Below are 21,190 nucleotides of genomic sequence, written 5' to 3' on the forward strand. Positions count from 1 at the left end.
CTTACACATCAGAAAAGCCACAGTCCCGCGTTAACTTCAGATTTAGCCTCGGATGCCTGCCGCCGTATGACCCTTCCTCAACCCCAACAACCACTGCCCTCTCTCCCCACTAACTTCATTCAGTCTGTGCACACTTCAGCTCGGAAGTGACCACTCACTTATGCTTAATAGAGTAGCTTGACAGCAAACATGGTTATTATTTAGACACTACACACATATTTGTTTGATATAAGGGTACGACTAGCAACCAATTAGCGTACCTCAACATGATGGCACGAAATTTCAGGAAAGTTTTGTTGTAAATTCCCTGAACAGCACTTTGTAACCTGTGAAATCAAGATAAGTAGTCTCAGTGAAGGACCTCACCCACTGGTGTGTAATATAACTGGGTAAAATAACCCACAAAAACAGCAGAATAACATATCAAATGTTCACAAAGTAGCATCCTATTTATCCACAATTCAGTGATATGTTGTTACTGTGATAGTTAGATGCACCTAGGGAGGTAGGCTAACCACTGTTTCCAAACTTAAAGATAGGTTAAGCTAGGCTATGCTAGGCTAATCTTGTCTAAGCTGACTCTGGATGTAAAACAGAAACTTCCAGTTTCTTGCTGCCTTCAAATGTCACTTCTGAGCTCATGGTTATGACATGGAAAGTTTTTTATACGACTGGTAAACTCAACATCCTTATCCATACAAAAAAAAAAAAAAAATTCCACTTACAAAGATTGAGAGTTTCACAAGGGTGGGACATTTTTATGGAGTTTACTTGAGAACACGGTAAACACAACATTATTTGAGGGCCGCATCTGTTCCAGAAGTATAGGAAATTGTAAAAATCCCACTGACATAAGAAAAACATACAGGTTTTAATTTTGTTTAGCAACTCTGATGGTGTGAGCTAATTTGGATTAGAGTATTGGAGATAAATCCTGGAGGTTTTTCCGCAAAAAGCCAGATTAAAGAAATGTCTTTAATTTATCGACTGTTTTCACAAGCTCAGCACTTGATTCAATGAATATGGAAAGCTTAAACAAACACAACAGCATCTGCTGTAAATAAATGTTAGTTTAATACCAAGCCCTCCTTTGAAATAACACAATAGGGATTGATAACATTTTCTTTTCTAATTATCCTGTGGCTGGCGGGTCTCTTCCAGAAAAGAAAAGAAAAATAATCTGCCCAGCAGATGTACAGTATGTTGTATTCCTGGTAGAAGCAATGTTGCATTGTTCAAGATAAATAGAGGGAGGATGACTTCTCGGAAATACAGTGAAAAAAAAAATGCTAATCACCCCAAAGCGTGTATCAGAATAAAAGATTTAATCAGAATTTTCGGCGGAATATCAAATACAAAAGTCTCAGAGAAAACATCTCAATAGCAGTTTGTTTTCTTATAAATTAGGCCTTTAGAAATACACATTTGTTTGTAAGTACCATTTGTAGAGTTGAGTGTGAAATAACTGAAACAAAGTCACAGGTTTACAAGTAGTTAATGTTCTTTTCAGGTCGGTAAATATGCAAGCATCACATAGGTGACATAAATAACAGCACATTTACAGCGTATAGTGGACTGTTTTACATTTATGGTACCCTTTTTTCACCAGTACCAGGTATTCCACTGTTGCAACAGATTTAATATAAAAAATAATGACAGTTCAGAATGGGAGCTTCCACTGAAATAACGAAATAGCTACCGAAAAAAAAGGGATAAAGCATACACTGTATAGACATTTAATTCATCCAGATGTGAATCAAACAACGCCAGTGTGATTCTGCATGATCATCACACATTTACGTCTATTGTGATAGTGCCACTGTGCATAATTCAAAACCTTTTGCTTCTTTCCTTGCTATCATTTGTTGTTTGGTTTGTTGTACCATTGCCTATCTAAGGCTACGACTTGTTACAATTTTGCCTGTAGGTTTAACTTTGGTACGCCTCTTTGCAGCACTGGCTTCCTCAGACGGAAAGGTGCTACATGTTCCAGTTTTACACAAATAAGCAGTATGCTTCAATCTGGCTTGTGCTTGTCTCAATGCAGCTGTATGAACGCACAATCAAAAGCTCTCACAGGCTTTAGTTGAACATTAATTGAAAAACTGGCTCGATGGGATTGAAGCTCTCTCAGACGTTTTTAGCATGGCTGTAAACCTAGTGGAAGGCAGTTGTACAGTATGTGTTGGCATTGTGTTATTACAGAAATGTAGGAAAGGCATATTTTGCACAGTAGAAGCTTTGGTGACACACAATATGACACATGATATCCCTTTCTGGGTTTGGTTCTTGGTCAAATAAGACTGGTACTGAGAGTTTTTAAAGAGCTTTGGTGCATAGCCGTTCAGTCCCAGCCAAAATTGTGGCCAGTCATTTGGTAGAACTTGAGATTAAAGGGTTTGTAGAAGTCTCTGAGCCTGAGCAGTACCTCAGAGGGTATCTGGGGATGGGGCCTGCCCTTCGACTTCCCCAGGCAGCGCGGCCTGCTGCTCCCCTCTGGCTTCTTTAGGCAGGGGAAACCTTTGGTCTGGTTGAAGTAGAAGTGCTTATCTGTGACCACGCGTTTGAGCCCTAGAAAGTCCTGAACCCGGCCCATCTCGCCTGCTGGGTCCGTGACAAGGCGTTCCCCACTGACAAAGAGAAACCGTGAGAGTGGGAAGTACCGCAGCCAGTTCTCTAGGTGCTTGGCGTAGATGCCGATGCGCACGGCGCTCCAAGATGTGTCGATGAGGCCCGTGGTGGCATTGCGGAAGGCCAGGTTCTGGAAGGATGGAAGCCCTGGAGATTTGGACAGAGTCTGTGTGTAATCAGAAACAGCCCGGGTCACGGGGTCTCGCACCACCACGATGAGCTTGGTGTGGCGACTCATGGAGAAGACACGGCGAGGGGCTTCTTTGGTGATGAAGTAACTCGGGGTCTTCTCCATGGTGATCTGACCCTCCAGAGTACGAGGCATCAGGTTCCTGAATGAATGAAGAGAGAAAAAGAAAACAGAAACTATTGTATTAATACTCTGAACATTCCAGTATACCAAATGCCAACATGCGCTTTATGTTACAGAAATATAATCTAGAGTATATCTTAGAAAGACATTAATATTGTCAGTACATTCCTTTGTTGATGCCTCAACTGACTTGAAGGCTTTTCAATTTTACTTTGTAATTAGAGGGCTAAATCTGTGATTAGAGGGAGATAAACATGACATTAGCTGCTGGCATTGATGGAGTGACCAAACTGGGAGAGAGTTTTTGAACGGCTACTGTAGGAAAACCGCAAGGCTATATTAACCTCAGAAAAGTAATTTCCTCTCATCCGCTGCCTCCTCCTAAACAAGCTCATAACTGCTCCTCCCGTTCCTCACAGTGTTCCTTGATGGTGGGAGAGTCTCCCGCTAGACTGAAATAACAGTCACATAGCTGTCATACCACTATTTGTACAGCAGCATTGGATTACTGCCTCGGCTTCTATATATTTTCCCCTTATTCTTATCTCATAATGAAAATAGTGCGGGGTCAGTTAATTGAAATAAGTCAGGAGGTCCATTTCTAGTCTTCAGGTATAGGCTAGGTGCATCTCCACAACTCCAGTCCTAATATTATCCTAACTATTGTGCTATTGTATCTAAAACAAGGTTTAAACTGTTCTAGTGCTAGTGGGTTTTTTATTTAAAGCAGAGCATGCTATACAAAGTCTGCAAGAACCAGTACAGAAAACAGCATCTTGAATACAATGTTCTTTTGGCACCGTTTTGATGAAAAAATATTCTATCCCCTTCGTTCTTAGACTTTGTTTACAGCAGGAAATTTGACTTGTCATGGCAGGAAAATCACAGGTCTTGACACTGTGCCACCAAGTCAGCATGCACAGCCACCAAACCCAGAAACTGCTTAATGGAATACAAATGTGATGATGAACTAGAACTGAACTGAGAAAAGCCCACTGCTGACATTTGATTCAAAAAATAAAGTTTGACAGGGAAGGAAACATAGTCAGATGATTCCTCTGAATAACGCGATTTAAAAAGTCTGCAAGAATCTCATTTGTCTGTAACATGTGTGACCATCAACATAATCCTCACCATAACCCCCCTCCCCTCCGCCCCAAAAAAAGCTGTTGTTTTGTTCATAGGATCTTTTGGATATTTTGGGTGCAACAGTCTAATCAGCGATGCCTACAGAGAACACACGCCAGACGTATCCTATGACATGGAATACCATGTGTTTTGGTCCAAGCCTGGTTATTGCTTTTGGCCCTCTGCTTGTTATTATCATCAGTGCTTGAGGTATTCTAGGCACACTTTGCCCTCTTCCTCTTGATCTTTACCCCTACTTAGATGACTCAGAGATGGAGAGGATGTAGCATAGTACCTCAAAAAGTTCAACAAACCAACCCTGACCGAAGCCTGTCTTTGACGGTCCTCGTAACGTGCCAGGGCAGATCGTGCATAAATTGAAGGAAATGGGAGGGAAAGGAAAACCTATTTGTCTCGTGTCGTTTACCTCATTCAAATGCTACCGTAACGCTAAAATGGAATCTAATGACCTCCGTAGTGAAAAATATTCTGCCAATTTTCCTCCCCTGTAAAAACAACACAAAATACTGCTCCTCTGGTTGAGAGGAGATTCAAATCACAGGCTCAGTATGTATGGCAGAAATCTAAGCAGCGCTGCCACTGTGAGAGATCCCCCAGCTAATTTCCATGCTTCCCCTTCCCATGCTCAGCAGGCATGTGGTGCTGGTTGGGTCGGAGTCTTCGTGGTTGGTCTCTAAGTGAAGGGCTTATGGGGCTCTGGTGTGTGGTGATGAGGCCGACTCCATTCCTCTCTCTCTCTCTCTTTGATCCAACACACACACTCGGCTCCAAGTCCGGCATGTCCCCTGGCAAGAAGCTATGAGGGTAACACCAAATACACAACTTATGGTATTCATAAGAAGTCGTCGCTTTGCAGAGCAAAACAGAACTGAGCAAAAATGGAGACTAGTTCCCCTCGATATATCGCAATGAAAGAAAGCCAGAGCGTAAACTACAAACTCTGTGGCCAGGTTTCTGAGCCTCTGGGTCACGGGATCAAATTTTGGTCACCGCATGATGTGAGTGGTAGTATAGTTTTTATGGATCTGGGTCCTAGAAATAAAAAAAAAGCTAAATGTCTCGTTTGTATCCCAGGAAAGTTTAATAACTCTGCCTCTGAGAGGAAATTCCACCCTTGGATATATGTCATCAATCTGTGAGGTATTTTGTGGCTGTGTTGTTTTGGGCTTCTACTTTTCTTGACAACCTGCCTTCTCTGCAGTACCTGTGTTTCCTACATTTCCCAGAGTGACTCTCAAAAATCCAACAGAGAACATGCGTGAGCAATTAAGTATTTCCAGTAGAGAGAAAAAAGCCGAGTTGCATCCTTTAATTAACATAGTTTTGGTTGCAATGCAGTTAGGCCCCTTAATATTACTGTTACAGGAGTCGGCTTCTTGAGCCATTAATTTCTTTCCTGACAGTTTGATCCTGGAAAACCCTGAATGAACGTAATCTGTGTTTTATATCTGAAGGAATACAAAGAAAGAAATGACGAAATGGAGCAATGTGTAGGAGACAGATCTTCAGTCACTGGCAGGTAGCTGAGGTGCCAGTGTGTTCGGGTTGTTTGGCGTTTCGTGAGAGCGTCTATAGTGCTGAAAGGATGTTTAATTCCATGCAGTTAGGCTAATGGAAGCAATGGCGTCCCATTGTAGGCTTAGAAGGGCTTCCATTGACATCTTGTTTACATTTTGGACCACTAGTCTGTAATCTCAGAACAGACCGACTACAACAAAAAGCCCAGGAGGAGGCCACACAGCGGTGGAGATCGGGGGGACAAAGGGGAGCTAGAAGTGTGTGTGTGTGGGGGGGGGGGGGGGGGGGGGGGGGGGCAGAAGAGTAAGGCGAGGAGTGAAAACCACAGCAGCTCAATGAGGCACCAAATTCTCTCATTAAACTTGAGTCACCGTTCAGAAGCGTCTGATCTACCTTAGCTCTCCAAAAGATAACAAAACGCAGCATTTGTTCTTTTAGTCTGATAGCACTTTTGTTTGAGTTACGCTGCCAAAGAGTTTAGGGAAACCTAGCGACCCGATGTTTGTTTTCATCACACCTTTATTAGCATCTGGAGGAGGAATGTGGTTGGTTTTGAAAGTACGCAGATGTGCGTCTATCTGTGCACACAAATGCGCCCGGTCCCTCTTTCTCTCTCCCTCTCACTCTCGTAGACACACACACACACACACACACACTAAAAGGCCGACTCACATTTAGCTGCAGCCTGTGTGGGTGGGCTGAGGTTTATTAGGCCCTGTTTAAGGGACTGCTCCCTCATAGGCTACTGTTTATCACTAGAAAATGAGGACACATGAGTGAGCCGAGTGTGCTGACCTCAAAAAGCAAGAGAAGAGCAGGGGCTTCTTAATGTGGGGGTGGTAGACAAACACATTATTCGACTCGCATTTTCCATCCCAGCTCTACGAGCCCAGTTGGGCAAAACTGAGCTAATACCTGAATCTGAATCTGACATTTTTACAACATAAAATGTGATTATTCTGCATGAAATGTGCATTTTCCATGAGGACACTGTGCAGAATTTGCAAAATGGAGCTAAAAGCGAAGCCAAACCGCAATGCCATTCTGTCTTGGTAAAATCTGGTTTCGCTGTCTCTTAGAGACAGCCACTGTATATCAAGTTTAAGATGGCTAGTGGTGACACAGCAACAGCTCCAACAAACTGTAAATGTGTTTAGTAGCTTTACCTACCACTAGCTGCCAAGTGTAAATCAAAAGTATGAACTTTTACGACCTGACTTCTTCAGTGTTGTTAAATCAAATGGTGAAAAGAAACCCAAAGTTCACAGTACCTCGCCTAGCTTTGCAGACCAGCAGCTGTGCTGTTTTCAAATGGAACTTGTGTGCTTGTGATTATGACATAAGAGTAAAGAATTGTTGGAGTTGACGTGGTAACATCAGCCGTTGTCAGAATATTTGTGCTAGGTAACTGGTGGCGTTTAGAAGCCACAGGGGCTCACACTTTAGGAAGCTACCAAGTGGGTTTCTTAATTAAGCCGTAGGGAATACTACGTTTCTCAGCCATATTATACATAACAAAGAAAGGTTCAGCAAACATGTCAGAACTTGTAAACTCAGAACACAATGATACCTGAAGAGGGGCATGTTCATATGGTCCTTTCTTGTGAACATGGTTAACATGAGCCCATATGAAGGCAGTATCTGGCCGTCTGGTTACAATCAAATTGACACTATAAGGTCTGTGTATTTTGGCATTTCACAGATTTTACAAATTCGATTCAGTTGACTTAATGTTTTTGTGATACAAATATAAAGTCATAAAGTTACCTCCCAGTTTAAAACCTGCTTCCTTAATTAATATTAATTTGTAGCGTAAATCCTTATGCCACTTCAGTATGTTCTCCAAATTCAGAAATGCACACTATTAAGAGTAAATGATTCCAGTTGTTTAATCTCTCGCTTTTTCCCAGTGTTTCTGTGTTTGCGGAACTCTAACCAGAACTGTTTAACCTTTTATAGTAAAAATGACACCTGCAGGTACTGTAAACAAAGCGCCCATTATCACTTTTCCAGAGGGAAGCACATCCACCAGCTCTTTTCGTTTCTGCGTGTGCACACCCCGCCTGACTCTCTCTACCGTCTCCTCTGTCACACATGTAAACACGACGCACACATGTGCATAAAGTAACTATCTGAAAATGCCCTCAACAGGATGGACTCCCACATCTGGGAGTAATGAAGTTCTTAGTTTGTGCAGGCGCATGTGAGTGTGTGTGTGTGCGGCGGAGATGAGGGAAGTGTTTCTTGGGTTAGGAAGTTTCCCTCTGGTCCCGGGATTCAGGGCTCTTAAAGCTGTGATCCGTACCGGCTCTGCTGGGCCCGAGGCCAGACCCACGGACCCTCTTAATCCCCACCAGCCGGCACTGCACGGAAATGGACTCTTCCACCCTTAAGGTCAGCGGCACATGGTTGTGATTCAGAGAGCGAGACCACCGGGGATCACGGGGATCAAGTAAATGCAACATGTCAACGTGGGCAGATTTCTCTCTCCTACATGTTTCGCTTCTTTTCCCGATCCCACCGTTTCTCTTTGGCTCACCTCCTCTCCTTTCTCCACTTTCCCGACTGACTCCTGATCTTTTCTCTTACGGCTTCAAAGCCTCCACTTGGCCCTCACTGTATCCTTCAAAGTGAAAATGTTATGAGCGCATTTGACACGTGTGAAGGAATTTTTAAACACACTGACATCCTCAAACCACAACATATGAAGACAGATACAGTTTGCCTGTGTGGGTTCAAAGGCCGGTAAGAGCTGCTGCGTGGAGCAGGAGGTTTGTCATTACTGTTGGCAAATACAGGGCTGAGGAGTTTCTGTGGGCTGATTAGAAGTCAGCAGGGACTGTAAGCAGCTCAATAAAAGGGGAGGTAAAGTAGTGCTTCTCTTTGTGTAGATTGGAGATGGGCCACTGCATTAGTTAGATGATGTTTTTGTCCAATTTATGGCCTTTTTTTAAATGTATACCATCCCATGTAAAAATACTGAACACTTTTTCTCCTTTCTGCAGGTATTAACATTTCTGGCTGTCCGCCTGCCAAGATTAAGTCGTAGGCTTAATCAATTATGAGTAATCGCAAGAGTTTTTGTGTAGAGGTTTCAGAGACTTTTCCTGTAAAGTAAAAAAAAATATATATGTCTGGCAGTTTTAGGAAGAAGTGAACTTCTAAATTGTTTCAGCAGTGTTTGTGTAATTAAAGTTTTTGAAAGAATGCCTTAGAGACTGTAATTTAATACTTTTTCATAATCAAAGAATAAGCAATAATAATGTATTTTGTTAGTGCTGGCTGGATGTAATAATAATTCCTACCAGTATAAGTAATTGATGTTACCTGGAACCACATAAACTGCAAAAAATTGAATGACTTGGAGTAATTAAAACTGACACTTGCCCATTAGGAGACAATGAGCTTCCAGGCTGCTGTCTCCATGAGGAAAAAAAAAACAACTTCTAAGAAATTTCTAAGGCCTTTTTGAAGGACTTGGATTGTGGGCGGCTTTTAATACTTCACAAGACCTGCAAATACCCTGCCCTACAGCAAACGTTGGCACAAGCTTCTTACACAATATCTGCATGACATAAATCTATACCAGTCAGAGCTCACATTACTGTATTTTGCTTCAGCGTGTGTGTGGCGGACCGTTACACACTGCGAAGGCTGCTGTCTGGCTGACGCACCGGGGTGGTGACGACTATTTTCACTGCGGAGGTTTGCATCACTGGTGTAGGTCGGTAGGAAAAGAGCTGAAGAATGCGCCTAGCTGAAGGGAAAAATACAGGCGTAACACTTAATAGACACATCCCAAGGCCTGAGAGTGGCGGGCGAGTGAGAAGTGGTCAGTCAGAGTTTCCCCTGAGAAACCAGGGGCGGTCCTAATGACAGAGGAAGATCTGCCTGTGCTTTTGTGTGTGAATTTTGCTTAGTGTTAGTGTTGAAACAGACTGATGTGTTTTGCGCTCAGCTACAGCCAGATGCCATTTAGTTTAGAAACAACATTTTGGGAAATATGCCCCTTCATTTAGCATAACAACAGCTATCAGTATGACAGTTTAGCATAAAAACTGGAAAAAGATTGAAGCAAAAAGGAAGCAAAATTAGCATATGAGCACTCACTAACTAACATGTTGTAAATCCAGTGCTCCAAGTGGGCTGGTATGCTCCAGTATGCACTACCCTGGGACTTTTCCTGTTGTACTGGCAGTCCATATCCCTCCTGAAAATTCCTAATGACACTTAAACTACAAACTACACTGTGTGTTGCTCATCTCTTTCTGTTGTCGCTGGCATTACACGACACTCACTTGTTGAGCAGAACAGAGTTGGATAATACATAGCTCTTCGAACAGTTATACCAAGCGAGAGAAAGCCGGTTGAAAGCACTAAAGCTAACGATAGTGCCTGTGCTAGCAGCGAAGAGCTGTTTGCTACTGAACTACAGAGTTACGTAATTAGTTTAGTAGAAATATTTTGACATTCTGGGAAATATGCCAGCTAGCAGGCGGTTAGCTTAGTGTAAAGACTGGAAATGGGTGGCAACAGCTAGCTTGAGGAAGCAAAATTAGCATATGAGCACTTTTAAAGGTCACTAATTGGCATGTATATCCGGTGCTTTAAGTGTGCCGGTATGCTCCAGTACGTCCACTTCCAAATTATACCGTCTGGCATACTGGGACTTCCTGTTGTTCTGAGAATTCCCACAAGCAGTCTGTACCCTCTCCTGTCGATCATAATGGCTCTTATTTTTGGCATTATGCAGTGCACACTTCTTTGTTCTCGTGAAAGTGTATTGTACACGTCAGCTTATGACTCACAAATTTGGGAAGTGGGAAACGGGAAGAAGCATAAAGAAGCACGAAAAGAAGGTGGACAGGAACGGAGATGGATGATGACATAGCTATCTGACTGTCTAATACCAAGCGGATGAGAGCAATAAGCTAATGATAGCACCTGTGCTGGCAAGCCCATTTTTTCCCCAAACCTTTTTTATCACTTAAAACATGATGCAGGCTATGTCTAATTTTTCTGAACAAAGAAAAATTAGACATATTAGACGGACAATCTTTGTGGGGGATTTTATCCTGCCATATATAAAGCATCACACTCATCAAAATACTAACAAATAAAAACAGGACAAAGACAGGATGAAGAACAGGAAGAAAGGATGTTGTGATTATATCTGTCTGATAGCACAACTGGCTGTAATGGCAGATCCTGGAAATAAGGTCTTTCATGTGTGTCTGAATGTATTTGTCCTGTATGTGCTCATATGAGTGAGTGGAAGTGTGTGTGTGTGTCACTGCCACTGATTGCTCCCACCCCTCCGGACTTATCAAATGGGAAAATCTGCAGTTGTGTTCCTGCTGGGCCCACAGTGGCCTACTTGTGTGGCTTTATCTGGGAGCAGCTGGGGGCCTCAGGGGTCCCACCCTGCCTTCATCCGATCTCCTGAACACAGGATGGAGGGAGGGATGGACAGATAGATTGGGTGGAGAGATGGCACAGATTACAGACGGACGCTTCCTGCATCCTAACCTCAGTGATGTCATGATGTCCGTGGTTACATATTTAGGCTAGTAGCAGGGGGACGTGATCAGTTGGGAATGTATGTGAAATCAAGAGGAATGCTTAATGGAATAAAAATATGTTAAGTTATATATTATATATTTGAATAGACCAGTTTGGTTTCTGTAAAGGCTTGATGTAGGTTTTTGTTGGAAAATTTTACTTGCAATTAAAATATTATTTGAGAAAATATAAAATATAATATAATATAATATAATATAATTAAACGCAGAAACAACATATATTGGTTGCATTATCTGTCAGTGTTCTAAAATACAAGTGATAGATAGATAGATAGATAGCTAGATAGATAGATAGATAGATAGATAGATAGATAGATCATTTTTTGACCTGCAGTTAGGTTGCCCTTTATTTCAGTCAGTCCGGTTAAAGATTAAACGTGTGACAACATGGACATGCTGTAATGTTTACCCTCCTCTTTGACTCTGCTCGGGCGACAGAGAACACAAACACGGTTCCACTAATTAAACAGCTCTGAGCGACTACAGACACATGTGGAACAAACACACCTCAGCAACACTGTAATTGACTCAATATGGACTTCTGCTCGCCTGGCAACTCCCAAGATCCCGGCCAATAAGAACACCCTATACGGTCCGATCTCCAAAAACCCCACTTCCGAACACTTTCAGCCTTCATCCTTGTGGTTTCTCAGCTCATTGTTAGCACTGTCTTAAGAATAAAAACGGAAATCGGTGCTGGCAGAGGCCCGGCTTTTACAACTGGAAACAGTCCGTTCAGCGGTCTGCTATTAGTGCCATCTATCAGGCTCTTCAGGGTGGACTACTCCACGGGCTTTTACACACACACATCAAACATACAGGACGGAGTAGAGTTTGGATGGACATGAAGCGAGAGCTGGTGTTGGTTTCCAGATTTCCTCCCATCACCGTGTCTTGTTTGATGTTTCCCCTGTCTTCCAATTCAGCTCGCCTTCTCTGTGCCAGGGTTTCAGGCATAATTAACCTAATTTCCTGTCAAAAGCAGCACAAGCGTCACCGACAATCAACCGGTTATTTTAAGTTTTAAAGTCAAACTGATGGGAGTTTTCCACAAAGGTTTTATGGCAGACAAAGAAAGGTGTGTTTTTTCTGCAGAATACTCAGGGTGGCTGCAAGCTCTCATGACCCCCCCCCCCCCCCCCCCCCCCCCCCCCCCAACCCTGTCAGGCTGTCAGACATTAAACAGAGATGGACACTAGTGAGAAGTCAACGGCCACACACAAACACACACAGTCTGTAATTACCTGCCTCTCCAGACGCACCAGTGATGGGAAATTGGGTGTGGATGGGTGGATCTGGCTCAACAAAACCAAATAGCTGCAGCTATGAGTGAATGGGGGAGAAATACTATAGAAAGAGTTAAGAGGGGAGTAAAAAGGAGACTTAAATTCCTGAACTTCTGGACATGATAATAGGATATATACTGTAAAGCTGGAAGAAAAATTATCCTTAGCAAATATATACCCGATTATAACTGAACTTTCTGGTGTAACTAGGGGAAGAAAGGAAATAATTGTTTTGTCCTGCAGAGAAATGTATCTGACTGCAGTTAATGTCAATGTCTGTCAGGTGCAAATTTCTCCATTTATTTTTTATATAATCTTTTAAACTGCAGGTGAACTCTAGTAAAAAGGGGGAGGTTTGCACTTAAAATAAGATTAACTTAATTTGTAGGAAATCCACTTTATTTGTCAAATTCAGGCTGCTGCTTTCAAGTAGCAATGTTGGTGTTAATAGCCAACATTAACAGGAGGAAAGATTAGAGCAGGCAAAATATGTTCAATGTCCATATGGCAATCTCAACAATATTTTACTCTGATCGAGCATCAGATACTTGTATGGCACTGAACCCTGTCTTCTGCATTCTCATTCATTCATTCATTCATTCATTCATTCATCTTCTGTCTTCTTCTTCTTGTCCTGTGAAGGGCCACGGGGGGCTGGAGCCTATCCCAGCTGTCATTGGGCGAGAGGTTGGGTACACCCTGGACAGGTCACCAATCTATTACAGGGCTCTGCACTCTTTCTTCATTACATTTCTTATTTTTCAAAATTCTTAATATCTTTATTAAGCCTCACTTTACTAACTACATTCACACTTTTTCAATTATGATATGAAGCAAAGGTATCGTATGGCATTTTCAATCTTATATTATAATTACAACATCTGACTTTGCTACAATTAAGAAATATAATATTGTACCAGGTGGTAGAAGAACTAATAGGGGCCATTATTTAAAATAAAGATGAAAGACAGCTGGACTCTTTTTTTTTCCTTTTTTTTTAAGACAATTTCCCCACTCATCCAAGTGGCTTCTTCAGTTCTGAAAGACTAGTGTGGCACTTAGAGGACATCCGTGAGTGCTGTCCACCTGAAACTTACATGACTGGGGTCTGTAACTACCAGATGCTGACCAGTCATTTAGAAGCTTGTGAAACTGTCTTCGAGAAACCTAACAAGTCCAGTTGCCCTTGTTTGATTTTTGTTTTTTGGATACACCATGACCTTAATGACTGAGAACCTTGATTTTTTAAAAAGTTTTACACTCAGTATTAAAATAACTGGTTGCATAATTATCTCAAATAAGAGTGCACACTATGCAGAAGAAGCTCTTCCATATTAATAAATATATTCATAGTTTTCCATGAGGGTTTTGGAATAAAAAGCACAAAGTATAAAAGCATAAGGTGACTACTTTCCACGACCTTGCACAATCTAACGGCTGTAACTGTAAATTAATTACTGTGTCATCAATTTAATTTCTTCTTTTATACCTCTGTCGTTTTCTCTTTTTATGACTCAGCCGTGCGGCTCAGTCACGTGTGAAATATGATATATGTACCCGAGCCGCACACTTTTCATTGTTTCCCCCTCATGTTTCCCTATGTACTGTAGGCACACTCATCAAAATGAGTTTCTAATGAGACGAATCAAGGAAGAGGAACAAAGCAAGGGGTTGGTTGGAAGTAAAGGAAAATGATGTGCGGGAAAGAAGCTGGAAGAAGTAAAGGATTATTATGCCGTCGAACATTAAACATGGCAGCTCATCCGTCACCCTGATCTTCCGCAGCCTCACCATGTGTTCTGTCGTTTTTTTTAATTTTTTTTAAACCAAGACGGGCAGATTTCGATGCGGCTGAAGGAAACTGACAGTGTGCCGTTAGATTTATTACTCCTTTTTACTTAAAATGCACATTCTGAGTCTGACAGTCTGGGATTAAAACCCTAAACAGTGGAGTTTTAAGTCAGCAATGGTGATGACAGACTTCTCTTTCTGAGTTTTGTGCTTTCATCTCATTGTTCATCTCTCGTTGTCTAATTCTGTTTTTTTTCTGACTGGATTAGACAGGGCATGTTGGGAAGGGAAGGGTCCAATGATGAGCAGTCAGAAATGATAACTATTTCTTAACAACTGATCACATCTGATTAAACCATAATAGCTTTTCCATCTTAATTTACATGTTGCATTCATTCTAATTAAAATCCCTTTACATGTAAATGGAATGTCATGTTACGTGTATGGGCTTTGACAGACAGGCTGGATAGCGTTGCTCCTGTTCATATAACCCTCTGTTCTTTTTACTTCAGACTCAGATCCAGCTTCAGATACTCACAAAGCACTGAACCCTGTCTTCTGCACAAAGCCCTCTTTCTTCAATACATTTCTTATTTTTTCCAAATTCTTCCCCGAAAACCTCCCTTTCCCTTAAACCCTTTGTCAGTCTGAAAAACACTCTCTGCAACATGCAGCTTCCAAGAATGTGAGCAGAGAGGAATTTGACCAGAGAATCCCTTGTGATTGGTAGACAAGTCTGACAGGAAATAAAACCTGGACATTCTTGTCTAGGTAGTGCATCCAGGGCTCGGCAGAATTATACAACACACTTCCTCCTTGAGACAATAAGAAAAAGAAATGAGTCGATAAGGTGAAGAGAAACAACACAGACTCAGAGGAGGAGAGAGAGTCTCTAACAGCAGCCTGAACGAGTCCAGAGACGTGACATTACACAGTTTGAGTGACCTGAACAAGCCAATAAATCCACTTCTGCAACACTCAGACTGTGGGGCATAAATGTCAGCTGGGAATGGGAGGGACAGCTTCTTGTCAACAAGATTGAATATTCAGAAGTTAATTCATTTCTGCCGCAACAGCGTGATAAAGGCAGAGAGAGGGGGATCAATAGAAAGAACCTATTTTAGGTGATCGATATTTGGAAATGACATTTATATCTGCGGGATATTTATAGTGTCAAGAAACGGTGGAGCGACGTTAAGAAGACGGGGAATGTGAATGGACTTCAGGTAGCATGAATGAATCCGAGCTCGCACATCCTCACACTCACACACTTGCACACCATGGCTGTCTGAAGCCTCATTCTCCACCACAAAACCACAGAATCGTTTCCAGCGGATTGCTGAGCCAAGGCTTTTCCACATATAAGCATTTTTTTTTTCAAACAATTTGCCAAATGCTTCCTTTAAGGATGTCCATGTGTTTTACTTGGTTACCAGCTGAATACAGGGGCCAGGGCTCCCTCTCTCCCAGCTCAGAGACAAAGACAGCACTTTGAAATGAAGAGCGCTGTCAGAGAATGAATGTTTAAGTGATACTTTCCAGGCCAGTTTCAGATGGTTTTGTTGGCTTCACATGCAACGATGCTGTTTCAAATTGATATATGTGAATCAGTGGGTACTTTGATTGTAATTACATCAAATTAATAATAATTTTTAGGCGAATAGATCATATATTCTGATGTATGGAAGCAGGAAAGTAGACAGTACAGGAAGAAGAGACAAAGAAGACCGGTGTGTCTAGTAATCATTCATTCAGGCCCTCGAAAAATGAAGTTGAGATATGTGTATGAGCAGTATGTTATTTCATTAAATAAGGAATATTTTCAAAATTATGTTTGGCATGAGAAACAGATATAAGGAAAGGAAAGGAAGGGAAGGGAAAGGAAATTGACATTACTAGAATTTTCACATCAACTGACTTTATGATAAGTCTCCACTTCATGCTCCTCCATTAGCATACTTTTAGCTAGGCTATCTTTTTCAACCATTTGTTTATTTAACTATCCATTCGTGTACTTTTAGCTACTTAACCAACTTTTAGCAACATTTTTCTAATATTTTTTATCAGTTTTTGTAGCGTTCATCTATTGCCTTTAGCTAAGTGATTTAGATGTTTGTCACTTAGCCTACTTTTAGCAAACCAGCCGCTAGCTTTTTTAGCTACTTTGCTAACATTTATCTAATATTTCAGTTTGATGTTGTGCAAATACAAACAAAAACATATTTCATCTACTACTTTTTTGACAGTTAAAAGCTTATTTCAGCCACTTTGCTAACATTTAGCTAACATTTGTTTCTGATGCTGTTCGACCCATTTATCGATCACCTACAGCTCAATATTTTGACCAGTTATCCATTGGTTTTTGTTGTATTTTAAACCGCCATTAGGTTATTTTTAACTACTTTGCTAACATTTAGCTGAAATGTTTTGTTTGACATTGTGCCAATAAATAAAAAAAATGTGTTGATACAGTTTTTTTTGTGACTATTTTGAACATCTATCTTTTGCTAACCATGTAGACTTCTGTGTTCTGTCTGTAATCACCTCACTCTGGTTCTGGTGGTAAAGCTGATTCAACACGTGGCTATTACTTAAAAATTAATCATAATTTGTATTTTCTTTCCCCATATTTCTTGAGCTACTTCAGTGTGTTCATGTAGGCCTGCACCCTGGTAACTACAGGAGTACACCTAGCCCTCATTGGACAAGGGGTCGCTTGTGTTGGCTTCAAACATTGATGTGTCTCACATAAAAAAGTCCCTACAGCTCTTATGGCTTGTTTGAACGCCAGTGGACTACACGGCCCTAGGGTACAATAAGCGTTCCCCCATACTGTTGCACAAAATGTGGAGGTGTAGGAAGAGTGAAGCGCTCATCAAGGACCGGCACTACGAGGTGAGGGGGTGGTTGAACAGGGTGTTGACTAATGATTCATAAGGCCTTGTTTAACTACAACCGGGGGCCTAATCCGTCTCAGCCCCTTCGCATGTCCCTGAGCTGTCCGTGTTAATGCCTGACCTGTCATTACACCGGTCCAATTCGCACAGTGTTGACACGAGCTGTCAGCAGATTAGGATGGAGCAAAAACACACATTTCATTATACCTTCAAAAGAGAGAAGAAGAGGAAGGGAAAAAAGAAGTGTTTTACGTCATATCTGCATTAAAACAGTACAAGGTAATGTCAGTTTCCTATCAACAGAAAGCAGTAAAAGTAACATATATAGGTCACTGGTCTTCTCACTTTTTATCTTGTGCAGCTTTGTCACCATTCACATTGGTGCAAATCCTGACATTTACAGTTCTTTAAAGCCAGCAGTGTTCATTTAGAAACCGGCTTTGAACCAGCAGACAGGAGCGAATAATGCCTTAACTTGTCAGCAATTCTAACATATGTCATCTGGTTAAAAATAGCGCCCCACAGACGCTGCGTTTCCCATGATGCAACTCAGCTTCGTTAAACCCATCATTCTGGTAAATTCAGTCTACTTTCTCCACAGTTTGTATCTCAGGACTAAGACATTGTGCTACTGCAGCATTCCTGGTGATGATTATTCTGAACTTCACATGTGGTAGATTGATCCTTTAAAAATACATTCACAGTTGATGAGAACTAACTGTACACATGATACAGTAATGCTGATATCTCAGTTGCCCTCTTGAACATCTATAATCCCTATGACATCTGACCATGTAACATGAACCTGATTACACTGATAGAATATACTGAAAATAATATATACATTTTTATGTTTCTTAGGCAAGAATACACTTTTCTGTAGTTTCACTTTTACATCAAATACAGTATATTTCATCATTTTACAAGTTATATAATCCCCTTTAACAACTGAAGATGCCACTAATCATTTAAATGGTCATTTAAAGAAGAAAATGTGTTCCCCGATAAACACAAACGTCACATTTTATAATCGGCAAAAATGTGACGCTTGTGTTTATCGGGGAACACACTCAGGATGAAATCAAGCGCCACTCACATGCTTCTCACTCTGGAAAGACGGTATTTTGTCTATGAAAACTAATGCAAACAGCTATTTTACAGGCTTCACAACTGTTTCAATACAACGCACGTCAAACTACATCAGGGGTTCAGGTTTAGTAATTATAGGTTAAGGTGCAGCTTTTAAACTCAGACTGCCTCAAGAAGCTCAAGGACCACTTTTAACCTAGGCCCCTCGTATGCAACAGGAAAACCCCATCCCCTTCTACTTCCTGAAACCTATGCATTACAAGAAACGAAACCAAAGCGCATTCGTGTTTGATGTCACTTAGCGCTGTTCCACCTAAGCCATCCAGTCATCACCCTGCTCTATTGATTCTTCTCTCGCCCTGTATTTTTCTGTCTTTTCCACATCTCTTCATCAAACTGTCATTTTCTCTGCAGAGCCTCACTCTACTTCTGTAAATATTTCTCTTTGCTCCCTCCTTCACTGTCTCCTCTCTTTCATCATTAGGTGTGAGGTGGTTATACATGATGTTATCTGTAGATCTTTTTAGGTTAAAACTGCAATTTGTGAATAGAGAAACGCTGATCTCTGTCAACATTGGCCACCTGACTATAGGCTCAACCACACAGCAAAAACCCATCCTCCCCCTGTGTGATCAGGGGCTAGTAGTGGCAAAGGCTCTCGGGGGAGCAACATGGACACTTAAGGAAGCAGCGTGTCAGCTCAATAAACAGCAATTTATTGGCAGGGGACTGAATACACTGCCATCCTTGGAAGATATCAGCAGAGCGCCTTATTGGCGCTGAGAGATATTAATGAAGAGAGGAGGGGAGAGGAGAGGAGGGTCTGATCATATCAGAATCATAGGACATGTTTACTAAAAACACAGACTTTATGTGCACTAATAAGTGGAACTCAATAGGGAACTAGTAAAACACAGTATGGCTTGTGGATATGCGGCTCAGACAGATTTCGTGCGGCCCAATCATGGGGTGGTGTAAGAAAGAAATTACTGTCGACATCTCAGATCTTTTATTAATGTGTTTCTAAGAGTACTTTTCAGTTTAAAGGTCCGACAGAAAATTAGTTTTGATTCCTCTGAATCATAATCCACCTAATCAGGCCTCCACCCCTTCAGACTGGTCAGACAAGTTGCATTAAACCAGATGACAGAGCAAATATAAGCGATGAAAAATAATCCACAGGAGGACGCAGAAGGGTTTAGGCCCTTCTTTTTCAGGGGCCACGGTCTCAATTCCCCTGCATGCTCTCTTATGAATACATCATTATTGTGTATTTTAACCAATTAATTAGAAAATATGCTACCTTTATCCCAGGATTACGAATTGTGCATTATTATCTCCGTTTATTAATTCATATAAGTCAATGCCTTCCACGGATCAGATATACCACAAGATGAAAGCAACATTTTAGACAGATCTTTCAGAGGATAGTTCAGTTTAGGCTTCTTAAACTCTTAAGTGAGATGTGTATTTCAAATGACAGCAGGTACAACTTCCACTCAGGCTCCCAGGACTCCTGACTTCGACTTTGAACCTTACAAAATCATTATTATCCCGATAATTTCTGGTTTGTGGGCCGCACGGAAACTTGTGGCTTTAAGAAAACATTTCACGAATTCTTATATGAAAAGTGAAAATCAACTTTACCTGTACCATTCCAGCCCCTTGTCGTAGAAGCGGTCAAAGAAGTGCGGCTCAGCGCCCACGGCTCTCACGTCCGGATGGATGCGCAGGAACTCCAGCAGAGCCCGAGTGCCACCTTTCTTCACCCCGATGATGATGGCCTGGGGAAACTTTTTGCTGCCGAAATTATTAGCTATAGATATATTGTTGGATGTACCGCCGCTGTTCGAAAAGTCCGACAGTTGCTCCCGGACAAACGAGACCGGGGACGCGTCGTACGCGCCGAGCTGCTCCGTTTCTCGTCCATCATCTGAGATGATTTTGTTGTGAAGATGGCTTTGTTGGTCATATACTGGCCTTGGCAGGGACTCGCAGTATCCGTTGAGGCAGTAGAAGAGGTAAGTGAAGAGAATGATCATGGTAAAGAAGACGGACAGCTTGGACTGCACCTTCAGGTGTCCAAAGTTGAACGCAGCTCTCCATTTACTACATCCCATGGGTCGCAATCCTGAGCACGGGGACACAACGCAGGAAACATGCCATATCAAGTGTTTTCATACCACTGTCTTTTAACAGTTACTCAAACTCAGGCCACTTGTACAAAAATCGCCGCGTTTGTGCCACAATAGCAAGTGGCGCAAAACTTGACCACCGCGCGTCAAAACGCTCCACATGTTCCCCTTTACTCCTTATGCTGCTTGTCAACTCATCAAAGGTAACATGTCGATTTTTTTTTTTTTTTTTTTTTTTTTTCAATAACTTATGCCGAGTCCAAGCAAGACCCTGGCTCAGAGCTCTCTATGGCGCAGCGCTCCGTGCCTCCTGTGCGCTCCTCTCGCTCCCTGGCAGCGGCTCTATTGAAAACCCTCAGCAGCCAGTCTCGTCTCAAATCCACGCCCTGTTTATCAAACACACGCCCCCCTCGATCCTCAGCTCGTGCCACGCTAAAATAACATCGAAAATAATTGACAATGCACCCTCTCCCAGCTGAAGAGAAGCCCGCGTTGCATTATTTTGAAAGCAATTTCAGAGGAATATGGTCGTTAGTTTAATTGTATTTAATGCACTGGAGGAGGAGAAAACGGCAGGAAAATGATGAAGAGGGGATATTAATTTCTGGGTTGTAGACTGAGGATGCAATTTCCCTTCATTTCCCCCTTAAATCACCACATCCACTCTTTCTGCATATTTGGAAACCTTATTTGACTGAGCTCCAGGTACCCTCTTTTGGTCAGACCTTGTGGCTCTGTATATGGCCCAGCCAGAGGCCACCTGCTGTCTGCTAGCCAGGCTGACCACACACCCCCATGG

General features: G+C 41.9%; 1 protein-coding gene across 1 annotated transcript; it reads right to left on the reverse strand.

Moving 5' to 3' along the window:
• Nucleotides 1-1,308: 1,308 nt before the first annotated feature.
• LOC311504520 (heparan sulfate glucosamine 3-O-sulfotransferase 6) lies at nucleotides 1,309-20,799 on the reverse strand. Its single transcript, XM_084567676.1, has 2 exons — nucleotides 19,904-20,799; nucleotides 1,309-2,963 (listed from the first exon to the last, which is right to left on the reverse strand). The coding sequence occupies exons 1-2, from the start codon at nucleotides 20,374-20,376 to the stop codon at nucleotides 2,345-2,347; spliced, it is 1,092 nt and encodes a 363-aa protein (XP_084423802.1). The 5' UTR covers nucleotides 20,377-20,799; the 3' UTR covers nucleotides 1,309-2,344.
• Nucleotides 20,800-21,190: the final 391 nt, after the last annotated feature.

The sequence above is a fragment of the Chelon labrosus genome (genome assembly GCF_963514085.1).
Source record: "Chelon labrosus genome assembly, chromosome: 19".
In the NCBI taxonomy this organism is placed as follows: Eukaryota; Metazoa; Chordata; class Actinopteri; order Mugiliformes; family Mugilidae; genus Chelon; species Chelon labrosus.